We start from the raw sequence: 24367 nt of genomic DNA, 5'->3' as shown, positions 1-24367 counted from the left end.
GAAGAAGCTTGCAACCCAGAAATGCCAATAGAAACAAATAAAATTAGCATTGAGAAAAGCCTGATTTCTCTACCCAAAAGACCAAGAAAGGAGGAGCCTAGCAAGACAGAAAACTTTTAGACAATAACCACTCTACTCCAGCCAAACACCATGGGGAAAAATGCATACCTTCTGACCTTTACCAACAAAGGCCTAATAAGGAACCTTGACTTATATACTCACCCAGTTATAACAAGGTGCCCCAATCTGTCCGCCTACCATTCCAAGGTAGTATTAGAGAAAACTGAGGAGGGAGCCAGGAATGTCATCCTCTCAGTTGTAACAAGGCCTATTCTTCATCCGTTGTTTCAGTGGAGACCATGCAGGGAACCTGGACGTTCACCCTTGCCAGTCTGTAACTTTCGGCTCTCCTCCCATTCCTGAAGAGGTGCCAAGGTGGTGTCAGTGAAGGCCAAGTAGGAAACTAGGACTTTCAGCATCATTCAGTACAGTATCAGTTGGAGCAACGTGGAGAATAGTAACGAGAGACTCTTACCTCTCCCAACCAGTTAAGTATCAGAGGAAGACCTCTCCCAACCAGTTAAGTATCAGAGGAAGGCCAGTGGGGATTTGAACACCAACCCCTGCTCAGCATAACAAGGCACCCATCCTCCCCAGGGTGTCCATGGAGGCTAAGCAGGGAACCTGGACTTCCATCCCCATCTCTTCCACCCCATCTAGAAATAATGTGGTGGTACCTTGCTGGCACAGTGTCATAGTAGGCCTACTAAAACACAAGATTTAAATACAATACAGAATCTCATAACATAATATCCAACATTTCCCAGGTAAAATAGAAAAACCACTTGTCGGGGCTTCCCTGGTGGCGCAGTGGTTGAGAGTCCGCCTGCCGATGCAGGGGACGTGGGTTCGTGCCCCAGTCCGGGAAGATCCCACATGCCGCAGAGCGGCTGGGCCCGTGAGCCATGGCCGCTGGGCCTGTGCGTCCGGAGCCTGCGCTCCGCAATGGGAGAGGCCACAACAGTGAGAGGCCTGTGTACCACAAAAAAAAAAAAAAAAAAAAAGAAAAAGAAAAACCACTTGTCACACCAAAGACTAGGAAAATCTCAACTTCAATGAGAAAAGACTATGTGTTGTTTTCAATGAGAAAACATCAAGATGACACAGATATTGAAATTATTTGACAAGGATTTTAAAGTAGCCACTATAAAAATACTTCAATGAACAATTACAATCATACTTGACAAATGAAAAAATAGAGTCTCAGCAAATAAATAGAAAATACAAAGAAGAAACAATGGAAATTTTAGAACTAAAAAAAACAACAACTGAAATAATAATAATTTAAGAAACCTCACTGGATGGGTTCCATTAAATAATGGAGAGGGCAGAGGAAAGAAGTAGTAAGCTTGAAGACAGAACAATAGAAATTATACAATCTGAACAACAGGGGGAAAATAAATTTTTTTAAAATGAACAGAGCCTCAGAGAATTGTGGTGCTATAAAAAAAGATGTAATATTCCTGTCATCAGAGGAGTCCTGAATGGAGAGGAGAAAGAAGGTGGGGCTGAAAAATTACTCAGAGAAATAACAGTTGAAAAATTCCCAAATTTGGCAGAAGAAAAATCTACAGTATTAAGAAGCTGAGTGAACCCCAAAGAGGGTGAACTCAAAGAAATCTATGCCAAAACACATAACAAACTTCTGAAATATAAACACACACACACACACACACACACACACACACATCTTGAAAAATTGAGAGAGAAATGACGCCTTAATTAAGGGGAAAAACATTCAAATGATAGTGGATTTCTCATCAAAAACCACGGAGGGTAGAAGGAAGAAGTGGCAAAACATTCTTCAAGTGCTGAAAGAATAAACTGTCAATCCAGAATTGCATATCTGGTGAAAATATCCTTCAAGAATGAAGGGGGAAATCAAGCCATTTTCAAATGAAGGAAAAATAAGAGAATTTGTCAACAGCAGACCTACCCTAAAAGAATGGCCAAAGGAATTCTCTAAACAAAAAGGAAACAATAAAAGAAGGAATATTGGATCATTAAGAAGGAAGAACAATGAAAAGAGTAAAATTATGGGTAAATACAATAGAGTTTCCTTCTCCTCTTGGATTTTCTAAATTATGTTTAACATTTGAAACAAAAATTATAATGATTCCTGATGTGGTTTCAATGTATATAGAGGAAATATTTAAGAAAATTATATTATAAATGGAGGATAGTGGAAGGACATGAGGGAGTTCAGGTTTTTACACTCCACTCAAACTAGTGAAATGTCAACATCAGTAAACTATGATGTAATAGCTAGAGCAACCACTAAAAAAGTTATACAAAGGGATACACTCAAAGCGCTATAAATAAATCAAAGTGGAATTCTAAAAATTGTTAAGGGAGCCTAGAGGCAAGCAGAGAAAAAGAAAGTAGAGAAAGGAAAAACAGAGGGAACAAACAGAAAACAAAACTAAAATGACCCTAACATGTCAATGATTACTTCCTTGCAAATGATCTAAATACATCAATTAAAAGACAGAGATTAGCAGGAAAAAAAATACCCCAACTATAAGCTGTCTACAAGAAACTTACTTCAAATATATATTTCCAGGGAATTATGCTGGGTGAAAAAAAAGCCAATTTCAAAAAGCCACGCACTGTACGACTCAATTTCTATAACTTTCTTAAAATAAGATTGTAGAGATGGAAAACAAATTAGTGGTTGCCATGAGTTAGGGATGGTGGGGGAGTGGACTGGGTGTGATTATGAAAGAGTAGCACAAAGGAGATCGTTATGGTGATGGAATAGTCCTGTATCTTGATTGCAGTGGTGGTTACACAAATCTACACATGTGATAAAATGATAAAGAACTATACACACATATTGTACCAACATCAATTTCCTGGTTTTGATATTATAGTATAGTTATATACGATGTAACCATTGGGGGAAACTGGGTGAAGTGCTCATGGGACTTCTCTGGATTATCTTAGCTATTTCCTGTGAATCTATAATTGTTTCAAAAGTTGAAAAAAAACTCAGATTAATTTTTTTAAATCTATATTTTAAAAACTACTAATAATATCATACTAAATGGTGAGAAAATTGCAGCTTTCCCACTAAGATCAGGTTCAAGACAAGGCTGTCCCTTCTCACCACTCCTTTTCAACACTGTAGTGGAAGTTCTAGCTAATATAATAATACAAGAAAAAGAAATAACAAGTATACAGGCTGGGAAGGAAGACATAAAACTGTCTGTGTTCACAGATGACATGATCATCTATGTAGACAATCTGAAAAAAATGACAAAAACCTCTGGAACTTAAAAGCAATTACAGCAAAGTTGCAGGATACAAGGTTAATATACAAAAGTGAATCGCTTTCCTATAAACCAGCAATGAACAAGAGGAATTTGAAATTTTAAAAATGAATGCCATTTACATTAGCACACCCAAAAATGAAATACTTATGTATAAACCTAACAAAATATATACAAATTTATATGAGGAAAACTACAAAATTTTAATGAACTAAAATTCAAAGAACTAAATAAATGGAAATATTCTATGTTCATACACAGGAAGACTCAATATTGTCAGGATGTCAGTTCTTCCCAACTTGATGTATAGATTCAGTGCAATCCCAATCAAAATCTCAGCAATTTATTTTGTGGATATCGATAAACTGATTCTAAAGTTTACATGGAGAAGCAAAAGACCCCAAATGGCCACCACAGTATTGGAAGAGATGAACAAAGTTGGAGAACTGTCACTACTTGACTTCAAGACTTACTATGAAGCTACAATATTCAAGACAGTGTGGTATTGGTGAAAGAATAGACAAATAGATCAATGGAATAGAATAGAAAGCCCAGAAATAGATCCACATAAATATAGCCAACTGATCTTTGACGAGAAGCAAAGACCATACAATGGAGCAAAGATAATCTTTTCAACAAATGGTGCTGGAACAACTGGACATCCACACGCAAAAAAATTAATCTAGACACAGACCTTACATCCTTATCAAAAATTAACTCAGGATGGATCACAGACCTAAATATAAAACACGAAACTCTAAAACTCCTAGAAAATAACTTAGGAAAATTTGGGTATGATTATGACTTTTTAGATACAAGACCAAAGTCACGATCCAAGAAAGAAATAATTGATAAGTTGGATTTCATTAAAATTAAAAACTTCTGCTCTGCAGAAGACAATATGTCAAGAGAATGAGAAGATAAGCCACAGAATGGGAGAAAATATTCACAAAAGACATATCTGATAAAGGACTGTTATCCAAAATGTACAAAGAATTCCTTAAACTCAACAATGAGAAAATGAACAACCCAGTTGAAAAATGGGCCAAAGACCTTAATAGACACCTCATCAAAGAAAATATACAGATGACAAATAAGCATACGAAAAGATACACAACACCATATACCATCAGGGAAATACAAATGAAAACAACAGTGAGATACCACTACATACTTATTAGAATGACCAAAATCTGGAACACCGACACCACCAAATGCTGGCAAGGATGTAGAGCAACAAGAACTCTCGCTCATTACTGTTGGGAATGCAAAATGGTACAGCCACTTTGGAAGAAAGTTTGGCAATTTCTTACAAAACTAAACATACAATTTAGCAATCATGCTCCTTAGTGTTTAACCAAATGAATCAAGAACTTACGTCCACACAAAAATTTGCACACAGATATTTATAGCAGCTTTATTCATAATTGCCAAAATGTGGAAGCAAACAAGATGTCCTTCAGTAGGTGAGTTAGTAAATAAACTGTGGTACATCCAGACAATAGAATATTATTCAGTGCTGAAAAATAAGAGTTTTCAAGTCATGAAAATACATGGGAGAAGCTTAAATACATATTACTAAGTGAAAGAAGCCAATCTGAAAAGACTACATACTGTATGATTCCAACTACATAACATTGTGGAAAAGGCAAAACTATGGAGACAGTAAAAAGATCAGTGAAAATATTCTGTATGATACCATAATGATGAATACATGTCATTAACATAAAAAGCTATATCCAATATAATTTAAATTTTCTTTGACTGTGCAAAAGATACTTTCAAGCCCAATCATCAGCTTTCATTGTATTTTAGAAATTCAGAAGGGCCAGATAATGATGAGTTGTAGTTGATAAAATGACAGTAAGATAATTTACTGAATTTAAGTATTTTTTTCATTTTTGATAATACGCTTGAACTAATTCTTTTGAAAATCCAGCCAGAATAAAAGTACATACATCATAAATGAGATCTCCCACTGGCACTTCCTGCTTCCCTGCCCCCTCTTCTTTTTTTATAACAGATTTATTGAGGTATAACTTACATATGGTAATATTCACCCTTTTTATATGCTCAGTTCTATGAATTTTGACAAAAGAATATCACCACTTACAGTCAAAGTATATAACATTTCATTACTCCAAGAAGATCCCTCATGCTCATCTACAATGAGTCATTTCCCCTCACCCTTCCTCCTGGCATGCACTGATCTGTTTGACCCCACAGTTTTGCCTTTTCAGAATTACATATAAATGTAATCATTTGTGTCTGGCTTCTTTTCACTTAGCATAATGCCTTTGAGAATTGTCCAAGTTGTTGCCTGTATCGATAGTTCATTCCTATTTATTGCAGAGTTGTATCCCATTGTCTTAATGTATATCCATGTATATTCACCAGTTGAAGTACAATTTGAGTTATTGCCACGTTTTGGCAGTTATGAAAAATTTGAAAAAACATCTAGGTACAGTTTTTTGTATGAATATAATTTTTCATTTCTCTTGGGTAAATACCCAGGAGAATGATTTTAGGGCCATATGGTAATTGTATGTTTAACTTTTTTTTTTTAATTTATTTTTGGCTGCATTGGGTCTTAGTTGTGGCACGTGGGATCTTCGTTGAGGCAGGCGGGTTCTTCATTGTGGCGTGCGGGCTTCTCTCTAGTTGTGGCGTGCGGGTTTTCTCTTCTCTAGTTGTGGTGCACAGACTCCAGGGTGCATGGGCTCTGTAGTTGTGGCGCACGGGTTCCAGAGCATGTGGGCTCTGTAGTTTGCGGCACACGGGCTCTAGTTGAGGCGTGTGAGCTCAGTAGTTGTGGCGTGCAGGCTTAGTTGCTCCTCGGCATGTGGAATCTTAGTTCCCTAACTAGGGATAGAACCTGCGTCTCCTGCATTGTAAGGTGGATTCTTTACCAGTGGACCACCAGGGAAGTCCCACTGTATGTTTAACTTTTAAGAAGCTGCCAAACTGTTTTCCAAAGCAGGTATACCATTTTTCATTCCCATCAACAGTGTATGAGATTTCCAGTTCCTCTATATCCTCACCAGTACTAGGTATTGTCATTAAAAAAAAAAAAAGCCTTTTTAGTGGTTGTATAGGGATATCTCATTGTGGTTTTAATAAGGATTTCTTGAATGATTAATGATATTGAGCATCTTTTCATGTGCTCAATTGCCATTCACGTCCTGTGTTTGTGTGTAAAATGTTCAAACTTTTTGCCCGTATTTTAAATTGGATTGTTTGCTGTCTTATTGAGTTGTGAGAGTCAACTCACACTTGTACTCTGGATACCAGTCTTTTATCAATGTGTGTATTGTAAATACTTTTCCCAATCTGTGGTTTTCCCTTTCATTTTCATAACAGTATTTTTCAAAGAACAGAAGTTTTACACTTTGATGAAGTCTAATGTATCAATTTTTTAATGGATCACACTTTTGGTAATTATCTATGAAATCTTTGCCTAACTAAAGGTCAAAAAGATTTTCTCCTATACTTTCTTCTAGAAGTTTTAAGTTTTACATTTGAGTCTATGATCCATTTGTATTAATTTTTATGTATGGTGTGACCATTGGTATTTATAAAGCTCTCATACATATGATCACATCTGATAATCTTTAGATTAAAAAAAAACTTCGGGGAAGGCACATGGAGAATTTTAATCTCCATTTTACAGGTGAGAAGTCGGAGGATTAGAGAAGTGCTGTGTGATTTGCTCAAGGTCCCATAGCTGATAAGAGGTGAAATTGAAAGGTATAAGGTAAAATTGTGATGAGAGTTAGGGTCTCCTGCAGTCTCAGGCCAGTACTGTTGGAGCCAGCCAGCTAAGACTCAAGATGGCACCCACAGCAAAGCAAAGATTGCCAGTGGAGATCTGAGCAGCCTATTAGGCACTGAGGAAAGAGACTCAGACAGTGGACTTGTCTAACCTCAGACTGCACTCCTTTGGCCCATTTGAGGCTCCACAATTGAAGAGAGCCAGAAGCTGGCCTGGCATCCTGTTCAGGTGACACTCAATGAATACTTTTTGTTGATGATGATGAAAACTAGGAACGTGTTAAGAGGAGAGCTCTCAAAGTAATACAGATTTAGAAATTAAAGCTAAGAAGAAATATTAATGAAACTAAGAATTGTTTAGCCTAGAAAACAGAGGCCCACGATGAAACTTGATACAGCCTTCAAACAAAAAAAGCTTGGGCTTTCTTTCTGAGGGCTGAGCAAGGGGAAATGGGCTGGAAGAATCCAAGTAAAAGGGCAAATTTCTTCCTCCCTGTTAAGGATTGTTATAGACACTTAAGAGCCTTTATAAACAGAATAAACTCTTATTTGAGTTTGGAGTCAGGGATTTGCCAAACATGGGCTCTGATGAAGGATTTCAGCACGAGAGTTACATGACCCTCTTGCACAGTGTCCTTATAAATCTTTGGGTGTCTCCTGAACCTGCCCTGTGTCCCTGTACAATTCCAGGAGCCCTTTGTCTGTGGCCCTCCCTACTCCTTAGTCTTAGCATCTTCACAGGGCTGTTCCAATGACCAAGACAAGTCTTACCTAAGCTCCTGAAGGCTTAATTAATTCTCATGTTCCTTGGCACTGAAGCCAAGTAGCCCAATGCCTAAGGCTATAAATCTGGCTTAGCATCCCTGGAAGCAAGCTTGAATTGTTGGCTAGTCCAAATCTGACCACAGTGCTTGAATCCCCTGTTTTATATCTACCTCTGCTTGCACACCTCCAATGATGGGAAGCTTCATTCATCCCAGTAAGAGATATAATACAATGAATACTGGACTAGAAATAAGGAGAGTTAGGTTTGAGTCCCAGCTCTGCCACTTAACTTGCTGTGTGATCTTTGGCAAGTCCCTTCACATTTCTGGAGCTGTTTCTTTATCAGTAAAATGGTTGTAGAGGAATCTCTTCGTTTTAGTTTGTGTTTGTTTAACTGCTATAACAAATAGCCCTAGAAAATTCAGTAGCTTAAAGGACAAGATGTTTCTTTACTTCTTATGTAACATTCAGGACAGGGGTTCCAGATTGGAGAGAGAGGGGGAACTTCACTCCATTCAGAGACCCAGACAGAACTGATGGCAGTTCTGCCAGTCTTAATACATGGCTTCCAAGGTCACTCTGCCGTTATAGCTCCCAAGTAAGCAGAAACATCATGGTAGTCTTTTTATGGTCCAGGCCTGGAAGTGGTATTTGTCTTTTTTACCCACATGCTATTGGTCAGAATTCAGTCACATGGTCAAGCCAAAGAGCTGAACAGGCTAAGAAATGTAGTGTAGCTGTGTGGTAGCTAGCTAGAAGTCTCCATCACAGACTTGATCTCTAAAGGCTCCCTGCCTCAGCTTTGAAGTTCTGGGTATGCTTATGAACTAGACTCCTGGTTCTCACGTTGCTTTGTTACAGGCACTTTGAAAATTGCCTAACCTCACTGACCATCAGGGACTAGCAGGCTGGCAGTGCAGACCAAGGCAATGCCCCCAGTGAAAGGCCAGAGAAGATCTGAGATACCAGCCGCACCACCAGGTAACACATTAAACTAAGGTGTCTTTGTGCTTCTTTTCTCTGCAGCATGGGTAGGAGCCCTCTCAATGGGCATGATCTTCTTCTGTTCTCCCATTGTGAGTATATTCACTGATCGATTGGGCTGCCGAATCACAGCAACTGCAGGGGCTGCCGTCGCTTTCATTGGCCTCCATACCAGCTCCTTCACCAGGTAAGGCTAAGAGTTGCCGACCATTTGCCCAAGGCTGAGGGTTGACTTCTTTCTGGGCCTCAACTAGACACTCTTCTCATTGTAGAATCCCCTGTGGCCCTTTCCATGTAGGGTCCTCAAGACCCTGCTCCCAGGAATTATTGTCCAATGGGACTCATCTTGGTAGGGTCCCCAGGACACATTGGTAGGGAATATACCCAAAGAGGACCCAAGAGTTCCAAAGTGGTGGGAGGAGCCAAAGCTTGGGCGTTCATACTGCTGGGCTCAAGTCAAGTTTTGGCCACTGAATGGCAATGGAAAAATTCATGAGTACCATTCCCCTCTTTGGGCCTCAATTTTTATACTGTAACATGAGGAGATTAGATCAGGTCTTTTCAGGTGTCTTCCAGCTCTGCCATTCTATTTCCCTTCAATATGCCACACATCTCATGACCTCAACTGCCCTCCTGGAAATGAACTTCTGGAGTAAGCCCATGTGAACACCTACCATTACAGGATTCCTAAGGTAATCTTATGCTGAAAAAGAGGTCAGCTGAGCCCAAGGCTGTTTAGCATTTCTGGTCCTTTTCCATTTCTGGATAGCAATGCATGGATGATTTGGAACAGATAAAGATTCATGTCTTGGGTGTAAGAAGGGATGTTTAGCAGCCTCCCTCACTGAGATACAGACCCAGCACCCAGCTACCCAACTAAGCCTAAGCTAGGTAAACTCAAACTCTGGTCCCATAGGTCCCACTGGCAGAAACTGGTAGTGTCGGGCAAGGAGCAGGCTACAAGTTCATTTTCTGCTTTCTTTCTGCCAGCTCTCCAGAAGCATGTCTGTAGGGGAGGAGAGAAGTAAAAACCCTCCACCACAGCCTGAGGAATATGGGATTCCTAAAGAACTCCAATGACTTTCTGCCAAAGACACTTTGGGAGTTATGGTACCTCCTACTTCCAATCTGCCTGGGCTGGTGTAGGAGAATGCCAGCCTGGAGACATGGCTAGCTTATCAGAGACTTGCTTTCTGAGCTTGGCTCCCCAGAGAAGGACCATGGTTATGCTCTCCAGGCCTAAGGTTCCACTCACAGCAGAGAATGATAATTGTGTTCTGCTACAACTTGGCCTTGTGAGGTTGAGCCAGCTTTCTTTATGACTTGAGCATTTCCGGCTGCCCAGCCCACCCTCCAGCAGAGCTTGGATCTGGCCTGCAATGGTTTCTTGGCTTGGTCCCAACCAACTGGGACAGAGGCATGGAAAACCATATCCTGTCTGTAATCTGCTCGGTCCTCCCAGGGCAGCAGCTCCAAACCCTTTCAGGACCCCTCTGGTGGTCGGCCTCATTTGCCCTCAGCAAGCTCGTGTCTGGCTCCTTGTGGGAAGGAGCTAGGCCTCAGAAGCAGCTCCAGTCTCAGAGCTACACAGCAGAGGCCTGTTTTTTAAGGCCAAGCAGAGCAAAGTGTAAACAAATTAGCAACATACGGATCCCATTTTCCTTCCAATCCACATGAGCTCAGTTACAGGAGGGGAAGGAGCTCAGATGTGCTTTCTCCTGGCATTCTTCTTTAGGCACATTGGAGTAGGCGTTCTGTTCTCCAGCCCCTAAGCTCCTCCCCCACCCCCTTTGCCCTTTCTGCAAGAACATCTTCAAAGCCAAGAAACTTTCTGGATGGCTTCACATCCAGTGGAGAAATGGTTCTGCTTGTGGCTAGAACTCCAAGTCATCTTTCCTGTTGCTTGAATCAGGGCTCTGAGTTCCTTTGGATGGTGTGAGGTGGGGCAAAGTTCAGGCAGGGGTGGGGAGGCCTTGATAAGCCTGCTCAGGGGCCTCCTGCCTTTGGGCCCAGCTAGAAATAGATCCACCACACAGCTCCCTGAACTGAATCCCATGCTTTTCTCCCACTGGCCCCCTCCCTGAAGGTCTCCCTCAGACCTTCATAACTCCTCTCCCTTAGACAAGGCCCCCAGCCCAGGTCAATCCCAAATAGTACTTAGATTCTAATGGGAGGAAGCCCCAAGGAATCTAACAGAAGAGGAGCGCTTGGCTTAGCTATGTGTCCTAAGTAGAGGCAACCCTTTTGAAACCAAAGCCCTTGCTCATATCCAATGAATGCAAGCAGATAGAAAGAAATGATGATGATAGCTGTCTTGGAATCATGAGTACTAGCACCACTTCATCTCTGCAGCATAGGTCCAGTCCTTTAGTATGAGGACTGGATCTATCTATAGAGAGGAACTTCCCGACCGTGGAAAGTATTAGGTTATTACGTGGTCAGATAAGAAGTATTGCAAAGTATGTGGAGGCATCGAAAAGAAAACAAACTTTTTCACTAGTTTGTGCCGGTATCATCTGAGGGCAAATGGCCAGCCAAGCTGACCTTCCCATGGCCTTTTCCCTTCTGATACTTTGCCTTCTGTTATAGAAGTTTATAGTCAAAGCAGGGCCTAAGGGTTTTAAGCCAGAGCCTCTCTTACTTGGCCAGGCCCACAACTTCTTTGAGTTTCCAGTTCCCATCAAGCAGCCAAGCTACTCTGGGAAGCTAGTCCATATCATGTCCAGCAACAGAAGCCAGGCTTTGGAAGTTATAGAAACTCCTTACCTTAGGATCCCCATGGAAATTATCTAGGGCCTGGAGTAAAGGGTCTTTGGACATCCAGACTGTGGGCATGGTTGGGGAGGGGGTGTCTCTCAGAATACCATCAATCATTCTGTGAAGTATTAAGGGCCCTGAGCATGAAGAAAGACACTGAAGAGTCCTATGGAGGGTCTCAACCTTCTAGAATCTTGGCTCCTTGCAGAACTTTCTTGTTACTTGGGATAAAGCTTTGGTTACCAGCCCAACCATGGTGTCTAGGTGAGCAGTAGGTGTAACTGTTCTCTCTAAGGCACTGACTGACTTACTCTTTGTAGCCCTTCAACCAGACTTTGCATAGGCTAGTTTTGGCTTTCTTTTGAACAGTGCTCTCTGATGGGGTACTATGATTCAAACTAGAGTCACACAGATTTAGATTCAAGTCCAAGCTTTGCTGATCCCCAGTTATGCTACCTTGGGTAAATTACTTTACTTCTCTGAGCCTCTGTCTCCCCATCTACAAAATGGGGATCAGAAGGTCCTATTCCTTGTCTGTTCTGAGGGTCAGTAGTAACTGGGGCCGTGGGTTAAGGGTGGGGGTATGCAGATCTCAGGAGGGTTGGGGGGAAGGGCAGGTGGATTGCTGGTCAGGCTTCTGAGGATAGCTCTTGGTGTCTCTCCCACAGCTCACTAAGCCTGCGTTACTTCACCTACGGGATTCTCTTTGGTTGTGGCTGTTCCTTCGCCTTTCAGCCATCTCTCGTCATCCTGGGCCATTACTTCCAACGCCGTCTGGGTCTGGCCAATGGTGTGGTGTCTGCTGGGAGTAGCATCTTCTCCATATCCTTCCCCCTCCTCATCAAAACGCTGGGGGCTAAGATCAAGCTCGCCCAAACCTTCCAGGTGCTGAGTACCTTTATGTTTATTCTTACGCTGCTTTCACTCACCTACCGACCCCTCCTGCCCAGCTCGCAGGACACCCCAAGCAAGAGAGGTGTCCACACCCTGTGCCAACGCTTTCTGGCTCAGCTCAGGAAGTACTTCAACATGCGAGTGTTCCGCCAACGTACCTACCGCATCTGGGCCTTCGGGATCGCTGCTGCTGCCCTTGGCTACTTCGTTCCCTATGTACACTTGGTGAGGAATACCAGGGTGGGTCCACCCTACCTGACCCCAAGAAGTTGCCCTTAATCTGCCTGAAGTCCAGAGGGTAGGAGCAGAAGACATTGAAAGGGCAGACCTGGAACCTTTGGAGAAAGACAAAACAGTGGTTGGAGAGACCCAGAGTAGGAAAGAGCACAGGCTGAGGGAAGACCTCAATGGGAAATGGGGGAAGTTCCTCAGGGGGAGGCCCATGCGTATGGTTTCCCCCACTGATAAATCTAGATGGATTTTCAGGAGAAGATAAGCATCGCCGGGATACAGGAGGCTGCCCCAGATGACCCAATGATAGGGTTTTCTTTTCTTTCTTTTTTTTTTTTATATTTATTTGGCAGTTCTGGGTCTTCATTGCAGTGCCTGGTCTCTTCGTTGCGGCATGTGGGCTTCTCTAGTTGCAGCACATGGGCTCAGTAGTCGCAGCATGTTGGCTCAGTGGTTGCAGTGCTTGGGCTCTCTAGTTGCAGCATGCAGGCTCTAGAGCATGTGGGCTCAGTAGTTGCAGCACGCCAGCTTAGTTGTGCTATGTAGGATCTTAGTTCCCCGGCCAGGGATCACCAGGCCCCCTGCATTGGGAGCATGAAGTCTTAACCACTGACCACCAGGGAAGTCCCTCAATGATAGAGTTTTCTAAGAGTGTGTCTTATGGAATGCTAGTTTTTGGGGTCAAGTAATTTTATTTAAGAAATAACATATACTAGATTTCTCTAGCTTCACAATGTGTAGCAATCTTTTAAAGGTACCAAAATCCTGCTGTAAAGAAATCAATTAAGCTTTGTTTAACCACCATACACCCAACTTACATGGCCAAAGATTTGTTGGTTGTAGTCCAGCTGTTATCTTCCACAGACCTTTTGTTTCTTAAAGCACACTTTTGGAATATTACCTGGAAGTTAGTGGATCCTTCTCCCTTGGTGACCTGCTGTTACCCCAGGCTGTCAGTTCTGGGTCAGGGAATGAGGAGATAATAGGGGAACCCTTGGACTTTTTTCAGTTGTTAAGGCTGTATTCTGTCTTGCCAGGGCTTGGAAGGGGATTAGAGACACCCACTGCCCTCAGCTGTTGCTCTGAAACCCAGAATCCAGAGAGCCAGGGGATATGCAGCCTTTTAAGCTGTTAGAAACAGCCAGAGAGCTTGTTCTGGAGCTAAGGCTATAAGGGAGGGAGCTGCAGGAGAAGGAACTTTTGCCATGGTCCAGGGAAGTAAGCAGTAGAGGGTTCTGGGTATACCAACAATTAACCAGCCAACTCTTCTTCTTCCTCTTATCCTGGGGGCCTGGTGCTATGCTTTTCAGATGAAGTATGTGGAAGAGGAATTCTTGGAAATCAAGCAGACCTGGGTGCTCTTGGTGTGTATTGGAGCTACCTCAGGCCTTGGGCGCCTTGTGTCAGGCCGTGTTAGTGACTCCATTCCTGGACTTAAGAAGATCTACTTGCAGGTGAGTGTGACCACCCTGTCTACTGTGGGGAAAACAGCTTGCCACAGATGCTAGGTTATCTCCAACCTTTGGGATACAATGGTAGGATGTATAATTGCTGTGGCCTGGGCCCCAGCTCTGATACCAGCTTGCTGTGTGACATGGGAAAGTCAATCAAATTCTCTAAGCCTCTGTTTCCCTTGCTTTCAAGTGAAGATCATCATCCTTGTTCTGCCTCTTTCATCAAAATGGAGTGAGGATGTAGTGAAAGCTGTCAGTGTAAATGGAACCTCTAAGAACACTTTCGAAGAAAATGTTTATTAATAAAGGCTCTCCCATCTGAAAGGGAAACTGAAGCCAGGAGTTAGATGCTGCCCCCACTGAAGACTGAACTCATTGCTACCTTATACTCTCTTGGAGGGTCTTGAGCATCTGTAGTACTCTGTGGCCCAGTGTCTCTCTCCTATAGGCCCAGACCCATCACTTCTTATACCTCCAGAGCTACTTGGCACCAAACACTGGCTCTCAAATGCCATCCTCTTGAGGGACACAAAAAAATTGCCAGAAAAGGCCAGACCTCACTTGCCCTCTCTATACCTCACTTTCCTCTTTTGTGCAATGAGAATAATCCTTGCCTTTCCTATCTCACCTTGCAGGTGAGGATCAAAAGGAATACAGGTGTGAACAGGGTTTGAGAAGTAAAAAGTGTTATAGCCATGCAAAGTTTTAATTCTTCTCACAGTGACACAGGTAGCCTCATATTGTGGGCAGTAGCCATGTGGATGCTCGAGAGGCCACTTTTTGTGTGACCTGGGCTCTGGTCTGGCTTGAATACAGACTACTGCTCAAGCTGTCTTTGTCTACTGGGCAACAATATTGTCTTTCTCACCTGGCTCACGCTTTTTGCTACAGCAGCTGGGTTTACCAGAAGGTGCCCAAGTGTGGAACCCTGTGAAGGGATAACAGCAGTCCCAGAAAACATGTGGGTCACAGTCCATCAGGAAGGTGGCTGAGTTCTGACTATCCTGGAGAAGTCCTAAAAGAACTTCCAAGGGGCCCTGACTATACACACAGCAGGGATTTCTCTGTCTTCTGATAGCCCCAAGTGTTTTCCTAAATACCCTCATATGTCTTGGATGAGGATATGATTAAGGTTTCCTGTTGTGTTTAACTTTGTGTTAGATTTGCAAGAGCTAGTGAATCTGCTTTGTCAGAGCTCAGGGTGCCATTATGGTCCATCCAGTCCAACCTCTCATTACACTGATGGAGAAACTGAGGGAAAGACTCAGACAGTCATGGCAGAGCTGAACTCCTATGTAGCACTCTTCTCATATTCCACTTTATACTAAGTGATGGATGGCAGAACCAAGTCCCAGACATAAGTGACTAGACCAAGGTCAAACCAAAAGGCTGTGATTGAGATAAACCAATTATAAAATTTTAAATTCCTGTGACAATATCAGCAAGACCTTACCTGGGTGGCTTTTTGCATAGGACTGTGTGTGGCTTTTCCAGCCTCTTCCACATGGCACCCCTGTGGGTCTTCCCTGTCAATATCAGCAACTCCAAGATGCCAAAGAGTGCTGGAGATGAGGGTAAGCTAGTATTGGGCCAGGGCTTTATCTTGAGGAAAGGCAGCAGACCTTGCCTAGCCATATAGCTCATTTCTCACTGTAGTCCCTAGGAGAGAGGTAGGGCCCAAGCAGTTTTTGCTTTGTATTGTGCAGAGGGAGTTCCAAGAGAGGAAGAGGCATTAGCTAGTCAGAAGAAGAACTAGGCTTGTGGCCCAGTGCTTCTGCTGACCATTTCCCCTACCCACCCAACAATCTCTCCCCTTTTCCACTCTTACTTGACCCAGTTTTACCACTTAGAATAATATAAAATAATCTTGGAACTTTTTAGCTGAAACATATCTTCATCAACTTGTAGTCCAAGTTCTCCATTTTACAAACTGAGGAACTGAGGCCCAGAGAGGGAAAGTGATTTGTTCAAACTCATTGTGCTGGTAAGTGTCTCAGGCTGAGAGCACAAAACAATGAATGAACCTCTCTCTCTTGAGCTACTCAAGATACTCCGTCACGAGAATTTGCCTCCCTTTCTCCCTGGGTCAGATGCAGGAGTACTGGTCTGGGAGAGAAAAGGAGTGCACACAGCTCCAGGTTCTGAAGAGCCATCCACTAGACTTTGTGGTTCCTACTACTGACAAAGACAGGCACATGTGTCTGGTGTCAAGCCCCTGGACAGTCTGTTGGTAAGGAAATGGTGACAACCTGCAGGACAACCTCACTTTGGGCCAATTCTTGAGGCCTGATTCTCAGTTCCAAGAGGGATTTTTAATTTCTGAACCTTGGCAAGGCCTCGTGGAGGATGTTAAGAGGCAGCTAGATACAGTAGGTAGTAATTACAGCCAATTGAAATCAGTTAATGGGGTCCTTTGTATTATATAATGGTATTAACTCCTTAATTGCCATACCATTATGACTTGGTTGATAGGTGGGTCTGGTTTTATCTTACATGAATAAATGAATCTCCTAGAGGAGAAACTGGGATATCTGGGTTCTTATTCCTAGATTCTGCATAGCTATCCCAAAACATCTTGGGCAAAGCTCAGAAGTCCCTCAACAAAGAGATTTCCTTAGATGGCATGACCAGGACATTTCTTATCCTCTCCAAAATCCAACCAATTAGCCTAACAAACCCATTGGCAGCAACAACACAGAAAATCTTTAGTGCTTGAAACAGCCTTGACCCTCCTACCTGCCTTCCATGTGGTGATGTGGTGACATACCCTTACCATGTGGTGACTTACACTTCCTGGGTAAGTCCGCCTGCCTGTGTGAACTATTAGAAAATCCTGGATCCTGTCAAGGCCTTGGTTAACAGATCAGGCCTTAGCCCTGACCCTGGGACAACCTGGCTCTGCTGGCTACAGTGGGTGGAGCCCAGGTCTTCAGTCTGGCTCACGGACACAGGTTGCAGATGACCTTCATCAAAAGGCCAGCTGTGTGTCCAGTGTCCCTTATCTCTATTGAGAGGGAAAAACCAGCCTCTGGAAAGGCAGCTTCTTTACTTCAGAGTCATTTTGCTCAGCCCAAAGAAAGCCCAGTGGCTCGTCAGTGCCCCCTGGGCTGGCTTCAGGCTCCCTAGACCTCTTTCTAGTGTCTTGGTTCTCCTTAGAGCCCCCTTTGTTGCCTTCGCAGAGTGCCCAGACAAGCCCAGAAGCCCCCAGAGCCATAACGTCTGAGTGTCTGAGATGGGTGGTGTGTCCCATGTCCTAAAGCCTAAGGAACCTGGGTGAACCTCCCAAAGGCCTCCTTCATACCAAGGTGTTTTCTAAAAGCAGTCTCCCACAAAAATGGGGACTGGCTCCTTCCTCATTTCAGGAAGCTGTGCCTTCCATTCATGCCCCCGTCTAATCATTATTCAATTATTCAAGTCATCCTCACTTCCTCTCCTTCCTCTTCCCATATCTAACATGGATCTGAAAATACCAGCATGGTCTGATCCCAGACCCTGTTGCCTGGGGCAGACAAACACAGAATCAGAAAGCAGCAACAGCAATTCCCTTTATCTCAGAATCCAGTTAAAAGACAACTTCTTGTGGACAGGAGCAATGCCTCCTCTTTTAAAAGTCTTGACGGAATCAAAGTTAAATAGGGGCTCTCTTAAAATCTTTAAATCCTAAGTCCTTCTAAGCAGAACTTAGAAGGGGCCTAAGTAACTAGTCCACTGGGCTCTCTGTTGATATCCCCTTGCCCCATTTTACAGACGGTAGAAACGAGGCCCTGAGAAAGGAGATGTGATTTACTATGTGGTCTTGGCAGGCAAGCACAACATGACCTCAGGCTGTTGCTCCTTTAGGTCATCTCCTTCCTGCTCCTGGGCCTGATGTCCATGATGATTCCCCTCTGCCGGGGCTTCGGGGGCCTCATCGTTGTCTGCCTCTTCCTGGGCCTGTGTGATGGCTTCTTCATCACCATCATGGCCCCCATCGCATTTGAGCTGGTGGGCCCAATGCAGGCCTCACAGGCCATTGGCTACCTCCTGGGCATGATGGCCCTGCCGATGATTGCCGGACCCCCCATTGCAGGTGAGGTTAATATTGCAGGGAGGGCATGAGTGGAGGAGTCCTGTCTTCCTTGGGACCTAGATCTCCTAAGCACCTCTGCTTAAAGTCCCTTTTCTCCTTCTTTTCTATTTAAGCAGCCTCGTCAGAGTGCATGAAACCCCTTACCACTATTGGTGAAAGAGACTAAGGACAGTATATGTGTATGGATTCATTTGGGGGGATGGGCTTTTCATGGCTGTATATCTGTTGCTGTGGGGTTTTATTGTAGACAGCATGGCTGATTCTGGGACGGTAGAGAGAGAAATGGGTTTGGCCTTCCTGACCATTCTATTGATCCAGAATCTTCTCTCTCTCTCTTTACAGGCAGGTAATTATTTGGAAGGTAGTTGAGCAGGAAGAGAAGAGAAAGTGGGCCCTGGTTTTATTAAGACTTAGAGATACCCCCTCCTCCTCTACCAGCTTCTGAACTGAGCCTGTAGAAAAGATTTGATTAAGAACACAACCCAGGACTGGACCAATGAGGCTCACTTCCAGCAGGCAACAGGCAAAGTGTTGGCTTGCCATCTTTCAGCACTCCCAATTTCTCTCTCCACTTCCAAGAAGGACATTGTTGGTACCCCAGAGAACTTAGGAAACAAGGAAAACTAATAAGAAGAGAACATCATTTCCTTTCTTTAGGATTTATTGCAAATATTGATTCATGGGCTAGAGTCTCCTAGGCTGGCCAACTGGGCTAGCTCAACAAGTATTCCTTGAATACTAATTCTGTACAAGGTGTTGTGAGGGCACTGGTCATGCTGTGTTACAGTGACAAAACCTTCTACTCAGGCCCTTGTTCAATAGCCACACTGTCCACTGGGGGAGGGGAGCCTCTACCCAACTCCTGATCCCAAAGGTGGATCCCAGAATCCATATCTCTTTCCATTTTGCTTACCTCCTAAGCAGCCTCAGGGCCTACTTGCCTTTCTTCGGTAGTGTTTCTGGGCTCATCCTCCCTATGAGGTGTCCCACATTAGCTTCTGGAGGTGAGCAGGGAAGGCCCTGTATCCCATGCCAAACACATTCACCATATTGGCAACCTAGGGAAACCCAGAGGGGCCAACCATAACTGTAACTGGAAGGAAGGATACACATACAGCCTCCTCTTAGGGCAAATGGGCACTTCAAAGAAAGGGAAAATAGGAACTTGGCTGAATTGTTCCACAAGAACACTCTAGCCCAAGCTGGGGGTGGAAGGGTATATCACTGTGAACCAAAACAAGTCTTGGTCATCTTCTGTGGAGTTCTTTTAGAGTAGCTTGCCTCCTAACTCCATACCTTGGAGTGACTAGAAGTTAGCTGTAGCTTCATGAAAGTCAGAAATGGAGAAATTGAGAAGCTTCATTTGCTTCTTTCATAACCTTAAGAGCCTGCAACCGCAGTGCCTCAGGGAGGAGCAGCCTGTCTTTGTAATAGAGGTTTTGTTTCTTCCATCTAGGAGTGTTTAAACTGAGGGGGCTCTCAGGTAAAGGCAGTACAGGCCAAGAGTCTCTGGATAGGCATTGTGATGGCCCCTAGAAGAGGCAGAGAGCACCTTTGTACAGGAGGGCAAAGCTGGGCTTGACTTGTCTCTGTTGACTTTTCAGGCCTCCTCCGCAACTGTTTTGGGGACTATCATGTGGCCTTCTACTTTGCCGGTGTGCCCCCCATCGTCGGGGCTGTAATCCTCTTGTTCGTCCCTCTGATGCATCAAAGGATGTTCAAGAAAGAACAAAGGGATTCCAGCAAGGATAAGATGTTGACCCCTGACCCAGACCCCAATGGAGAGCTGCTGCCAGGCTCCCCCACCCCTGAGGAACCAATCTAATGCCTCTTATTTGCCATCGTGTGCTCCTCCCCAAACCTTTCCCTTCACCCTGCCCTGCTCAGCATTTACATTTTTGCCACCAGCACACTTGTTCCCAAACCTGCACATGCAGCATTTCAGCCACCTGACCATCCCCCTGGAGCCAAAGCTCCAGGTGTTCCAAACTCATTAACCAAATTCTCCCTGTGAATGCCTTTAAACTTGCCAGGGTCCTCTCCTCCCAGGATCTAGGAAAGCTTGGGATCACCCCCTCGCCTTTGGACCCTCTCCATATATTTTCTAACTCTTGGGGGAAGAGGAAGATGGGAACTCCTGGCCCAGCTTGTTAGTCACCCACTAAAAGCAACTGCCAAAGGTGCTACTGTGTCCCCAGGAGCCTGGTGGGAAGATCCAAGCCTGTGTGCTGAGGAGTTCCTTGCCATCTGTCCTTAGGAACCATCGGGGGGTGCGAGGGAAAGGGCATAGAGGTAAAATGAGACGAGGAGCCTTGTTTAGCCTCAGAGTCTCTGAGGGCTATGGCTTCCCAAGAGGTGTGGGTTACATCATTTTACAAGTGTACAGAGAGTCTCCCCATCATATGGTTGGCTAACAGTCTGCTTTCTTCTTTCCTTCCTCCTTTTTTTCCTCTACTGCCTCTTCTCCCTTCTCATCCCCCTCTATTTCTTTTTATGACTGTCATAGACTCGTGGGTGCTTGAAGAAAGGAGGGACCCAGAGCTTGGGCCAATAAGCCTCACCTTGGCCCAGCCCGCCCTTAACACTAGCATCAATTCCACTCATCTCAGGCTGAGCCACATCTCATTTTTTGGCTCAAGCTGCTATAGTCCTATAGTGGAATAATAGAATATCACATAGGAAAGGGACCTTAAAAACCATAAAATTCCACTCCCTGATTTTTTACAGATTTTCCAGGACAATGCATTAACCTGTGGGCTGTCCCAGCTCCCCATCCTTATATCTACCTGTCAAATTGTGAAGAAATTCCTTTCATCTCAGCAGGCAGAGGAGGACTGATGACAGGGTGAATGGCATGGTGGGGGGAGGAGCAATAGTTATGGACCTGGGGAAGGACCAACTCCATCTCTCATTATTCATGACAGGTCAACATTTCCACCTGGGCCAGGCCAGAAAAGGAACTGTTTGAGGGAAAATCCCATTCCCAACCTGGATCCCCCAAAGGTAGAGGCAGCAGCTGCACATAGGGTTGGAAAACTTCTAGGAAGAGGAAACCATCCTAGCCTTTACTACTCAATGTGTCCCCCATGCTGGGCATCCTGGACCACTCTACTTAGTGGGCATTAAAGGTGCCAGGAAAGGTAGACTCTGGACCATCTTCATCCCTCTGAAGTAGGTACCAGATGTTTCCCTATGCCTAAGCTCTGGGAAGCACTCTTGCTGAAGAGCATTTCCAGCCACGCCGTGTCCAGCCATCACAACTCACCTTATTAGGAGCTCAGCCTCTCTCCTCACTCAGCCTCTTTGTATTTCTCCCTATTCTGGGTCTTTTTCTGCTGTGTTCCTATTACCCTCACCTTTCATCATCTTCTTACCAGGCATCCCTGGCTGTCACCTAGAGCTAACAGTGACTTGCCACCCCGAGCCAGGGCCATCCCAGGGCCAGGAGGATGAGATTGCCCCTGTGGAGCTCCAGAGAAGACAGTGGTCCCCACTCATGAGTTTTTCCGTTACAAACAGGCAGCTGGGGCATGGTTGGCCTCTGATGGCTTCATTCAAGGCCAAAGTCTGGAGCCCCCTCCCTTGGTCCCAGTCCAGCTCTTATCAATTCCCCAAAGGAAAACCCATTGGTTCTTGGCTCTGTGAATAGGAAGGGGCCTGCCTAATTATAACCCTGTTATCCCAAACAGCAGTGGAACAGGAGGAGCTGGGCCCCAGGAGCTCTTTAAGTCCCAGAAGAGGCCATTGAAAATGTTGGAGCAACAAAGCCCCTGCTTCCATTGCTCCCTGCCCACTCCCACCAAGTCACCTGAGGGCAGTTCTGCAGGGCCTCCTTTGTTGCTCATGGTATGGATAGCTCTTAAGAATCAGGGTGCTACCCACTTCTCTCCAGATGAAGGAAAGACATTCACAGGTCCCAAATCTGCCCTATCAGGTGTCACATAATGTGGCAGGGTGTCAGTTTACTTCTTCCACACATGTACGCGTGCATGTGCGTGCTTGTGCACTTTTGGAGAGAATGTTGGTTGGCGAAAGCAGCACAGTATTAATATTTAGGGTAAGATGCAGCCTCTTATGCACCACAGTTAAATCAAGGAGAACGAACAAAATTTGGGAGCTTGAGATCTGGGACATTTAAATCCTCAGAAGGTTTGGAACAAAATAAACAGATCTAAAAATCCAGCTTTGGTGTGTTATGTTGCCTACACGGGTGAAATAGACTTAAAAATCCAGCTTTGGTGTGTATGTTGCCTACATGGGTGAAATAGTCTTAACCTGGTTAACAGCAGGAAGTTTAGTTTCAGAACTGAAATCTCATGTCAAATCAAATTTATGCCAGGGTCTGTACTCCTTTTCTTCTCGCTTGTAATTGATGGGGTAACTTGAATGGGCTAGTATAGCTGGGTTATACAGTCAGGCAGCAGCCTGGAATTGAGGGTGATACAGAAGAGAGACCTATAACAATGACAAAGCTGGGAGTAACCTTAGAGTCTCCCTTGTCCATACTCTGCATTGAATTTAAGTGAGGACACTGAGGCCTGTATATAAGGCACTGCAGCAGGCTCACACAGTTTGTCAGTGACAGAGCAGGCTGAAACCTTGAACTCAGGTCGACTTCCAGTCCAGTCCAAACTCCTCATTTTGCAGATGAAGAAACCAACACAAGCAGGGGAACATGACTTGCACACTTCATTCAACAACCATATAGTGAACCCATTTCCAAAAGGGTGTTGGCAGAACCAGCTCCAAGCAAAAAGAAATCTGAGCCATGTCTGACTTTTAGCATAGCCCATCTTTTCACAATTACTCTCACTCCCAACCAACACATACTTCCGGGGTTCTCTCTTCCCAAGCGCTCCAGACCTTCATGTGGCCTTGGCCATGGACAGCTGGTCCCACCTACTGCCTTTCCACCCTCAGCAGCCCAAAAGGTACAAATAAAGTCCATCTCCCTATGGCCATACACTGAACAGGATAGGGGTGGAGGAGACTGGTTTCCTTTGCAAGAGGGTGGTTTACCACCCAGCTCTTGGCTATTGTTGTTTCTCCCCTGACTCAGTGCAGACATCCTGAAGCTGCCAGCCTCCTCATCTCTCTCCACTGAGACTAATTACTCTGTCCTGCTGCCTGGCTCCAGGCTCTCCCACTGAAGGTCTGCTGCCCCCTCAGTCACTCCCCCAGTAGCCCCAAGGCCCTAGTCTGTGTTTGATCACTCAGGATCATTAGATTTCAAAGCTGTGGAATCCCATAATTTTTATGAGCATATGCTCTCCCCCAGGGCCTTTTCATGTCTGAAGAGGCAGCCAGCAGTTCCCTGCCACTTCACAGCAGCAGAGCAGGACAGCTGACAGGAATTACAGGTGCCCCCAGTAAATCCCTGGTATCTGATAGCTGGTGCTTAGATAGGGTGGGTGCTGGTTTGAACCAGAGCCTTTGAAGCAAGTTCTGAATTCTAATAAGCTGAAATGTAGAGGAGACTCCAGAGGCACAAGGAAAGGGATTAGATATGCAACTCCTGCAGGGGTTGAGGAGGCTTTACTTTAGAAGGCCTTTCAAATCCTGCCTTTCAGCTCTCTCTAGTGGTCACCAGAAACAAAGTTCCATGTCTGGTTTTCAAGTCATTTCAGCAATATTTTCTAGGGACCTGCTTTGTGTCAGGCACTTTGCTAGAACCCAGGGATTTCAGAAATGAAAGGAACAGAGGTGGAGAAAACAAAGAGAAGAAACACAAGAAGGAATCTGAACTATCTTCTTTCCAAGATACCTTTTCTTCTGGACCCCAGCGGCCCGGAGCTTACGAACCTTAGAGCCTTTGGGGCAGGACAGGGGCCACCACGCCCCTTCCGGGATGGAGGCCTCAGCATTTCCCCCCTTCCCCATCGCCCTGCGACTGGCCTCCCCCGGCCACAGCCTCCCGGAAGAACTACGCGCTCTTTAGCGTTGGTTTCCTGCTGAGCTGGAGCGAGATAAAATTAGCCCATTGCTCACGACTAACAAGTGTCAACCCGTGTCCAGTGAGGGGGAGGGAAGGTAACCCATGGGCCCTCCTGCTGGGCCAGTCAACATGGGGACTAACAGCACCGGTACAGCGCCCCCGGCCCAGGGCCTCC

At 44.7% G+C, this 24367-nt stretch overlaps 1 protein-coding gene across 2 annotated transcripts in view; it reads left to right on the top strand.

Annotated features, from left to right (window-relative positions):
• Positions 1-22418, top strand: part of SLC16A2 (solute carrier family 16 member 2) — a 118669-nt gene extending 96251 nt beyond the window's left edge. Inside the window, exons 2-6 of one of the 2 annotated variants that reach the window (XM_060087817.1) lie at positions 8895-9039; positions 12278-12728; positions 14045-14188; positions 18029-18257; positions 19862-22418. In XM_060087817.1, the coding sequence (XP_059943800.1) occupies positions 8895-9039; positions 12278-12728; positions 14045-14188; positions 18029-18257; positions 19862-20082 (1190 nt within the window). In that variant the 3' untranslated portion in view covers positions 20083-22418. The remainder of the gene's footprint in view (positions 1-8894; positions 9040-12277; positions 12729-14044; positions 14189-18028; positions 18258-19861) is intronic. The other variant, XM_060087816.1, reaches the window with a different exon arrangement.
• The last annotated feature ends 1949 nt before the right edge of the window (positions 22419-24367 follow it).

This window comes from Mesoplodon densirostris, chromosome X, assembly GCF_025265405.1.
Source record: "Mesoplodon densirostris isolate mMesDen1 chromosome X, mMesDen1 primary haplotype, whole genome shotgun sequence".
Lineage (NCBI taxonomy): Eukaryota > Metazoa > Chordata > Mammalia > Artiodactyla > Ziphiidae > Mesoplodon > Mesoplodon densirostris.
This window is presented reverse-complemented; position numbering and strand designations above follow the sequence as displayed.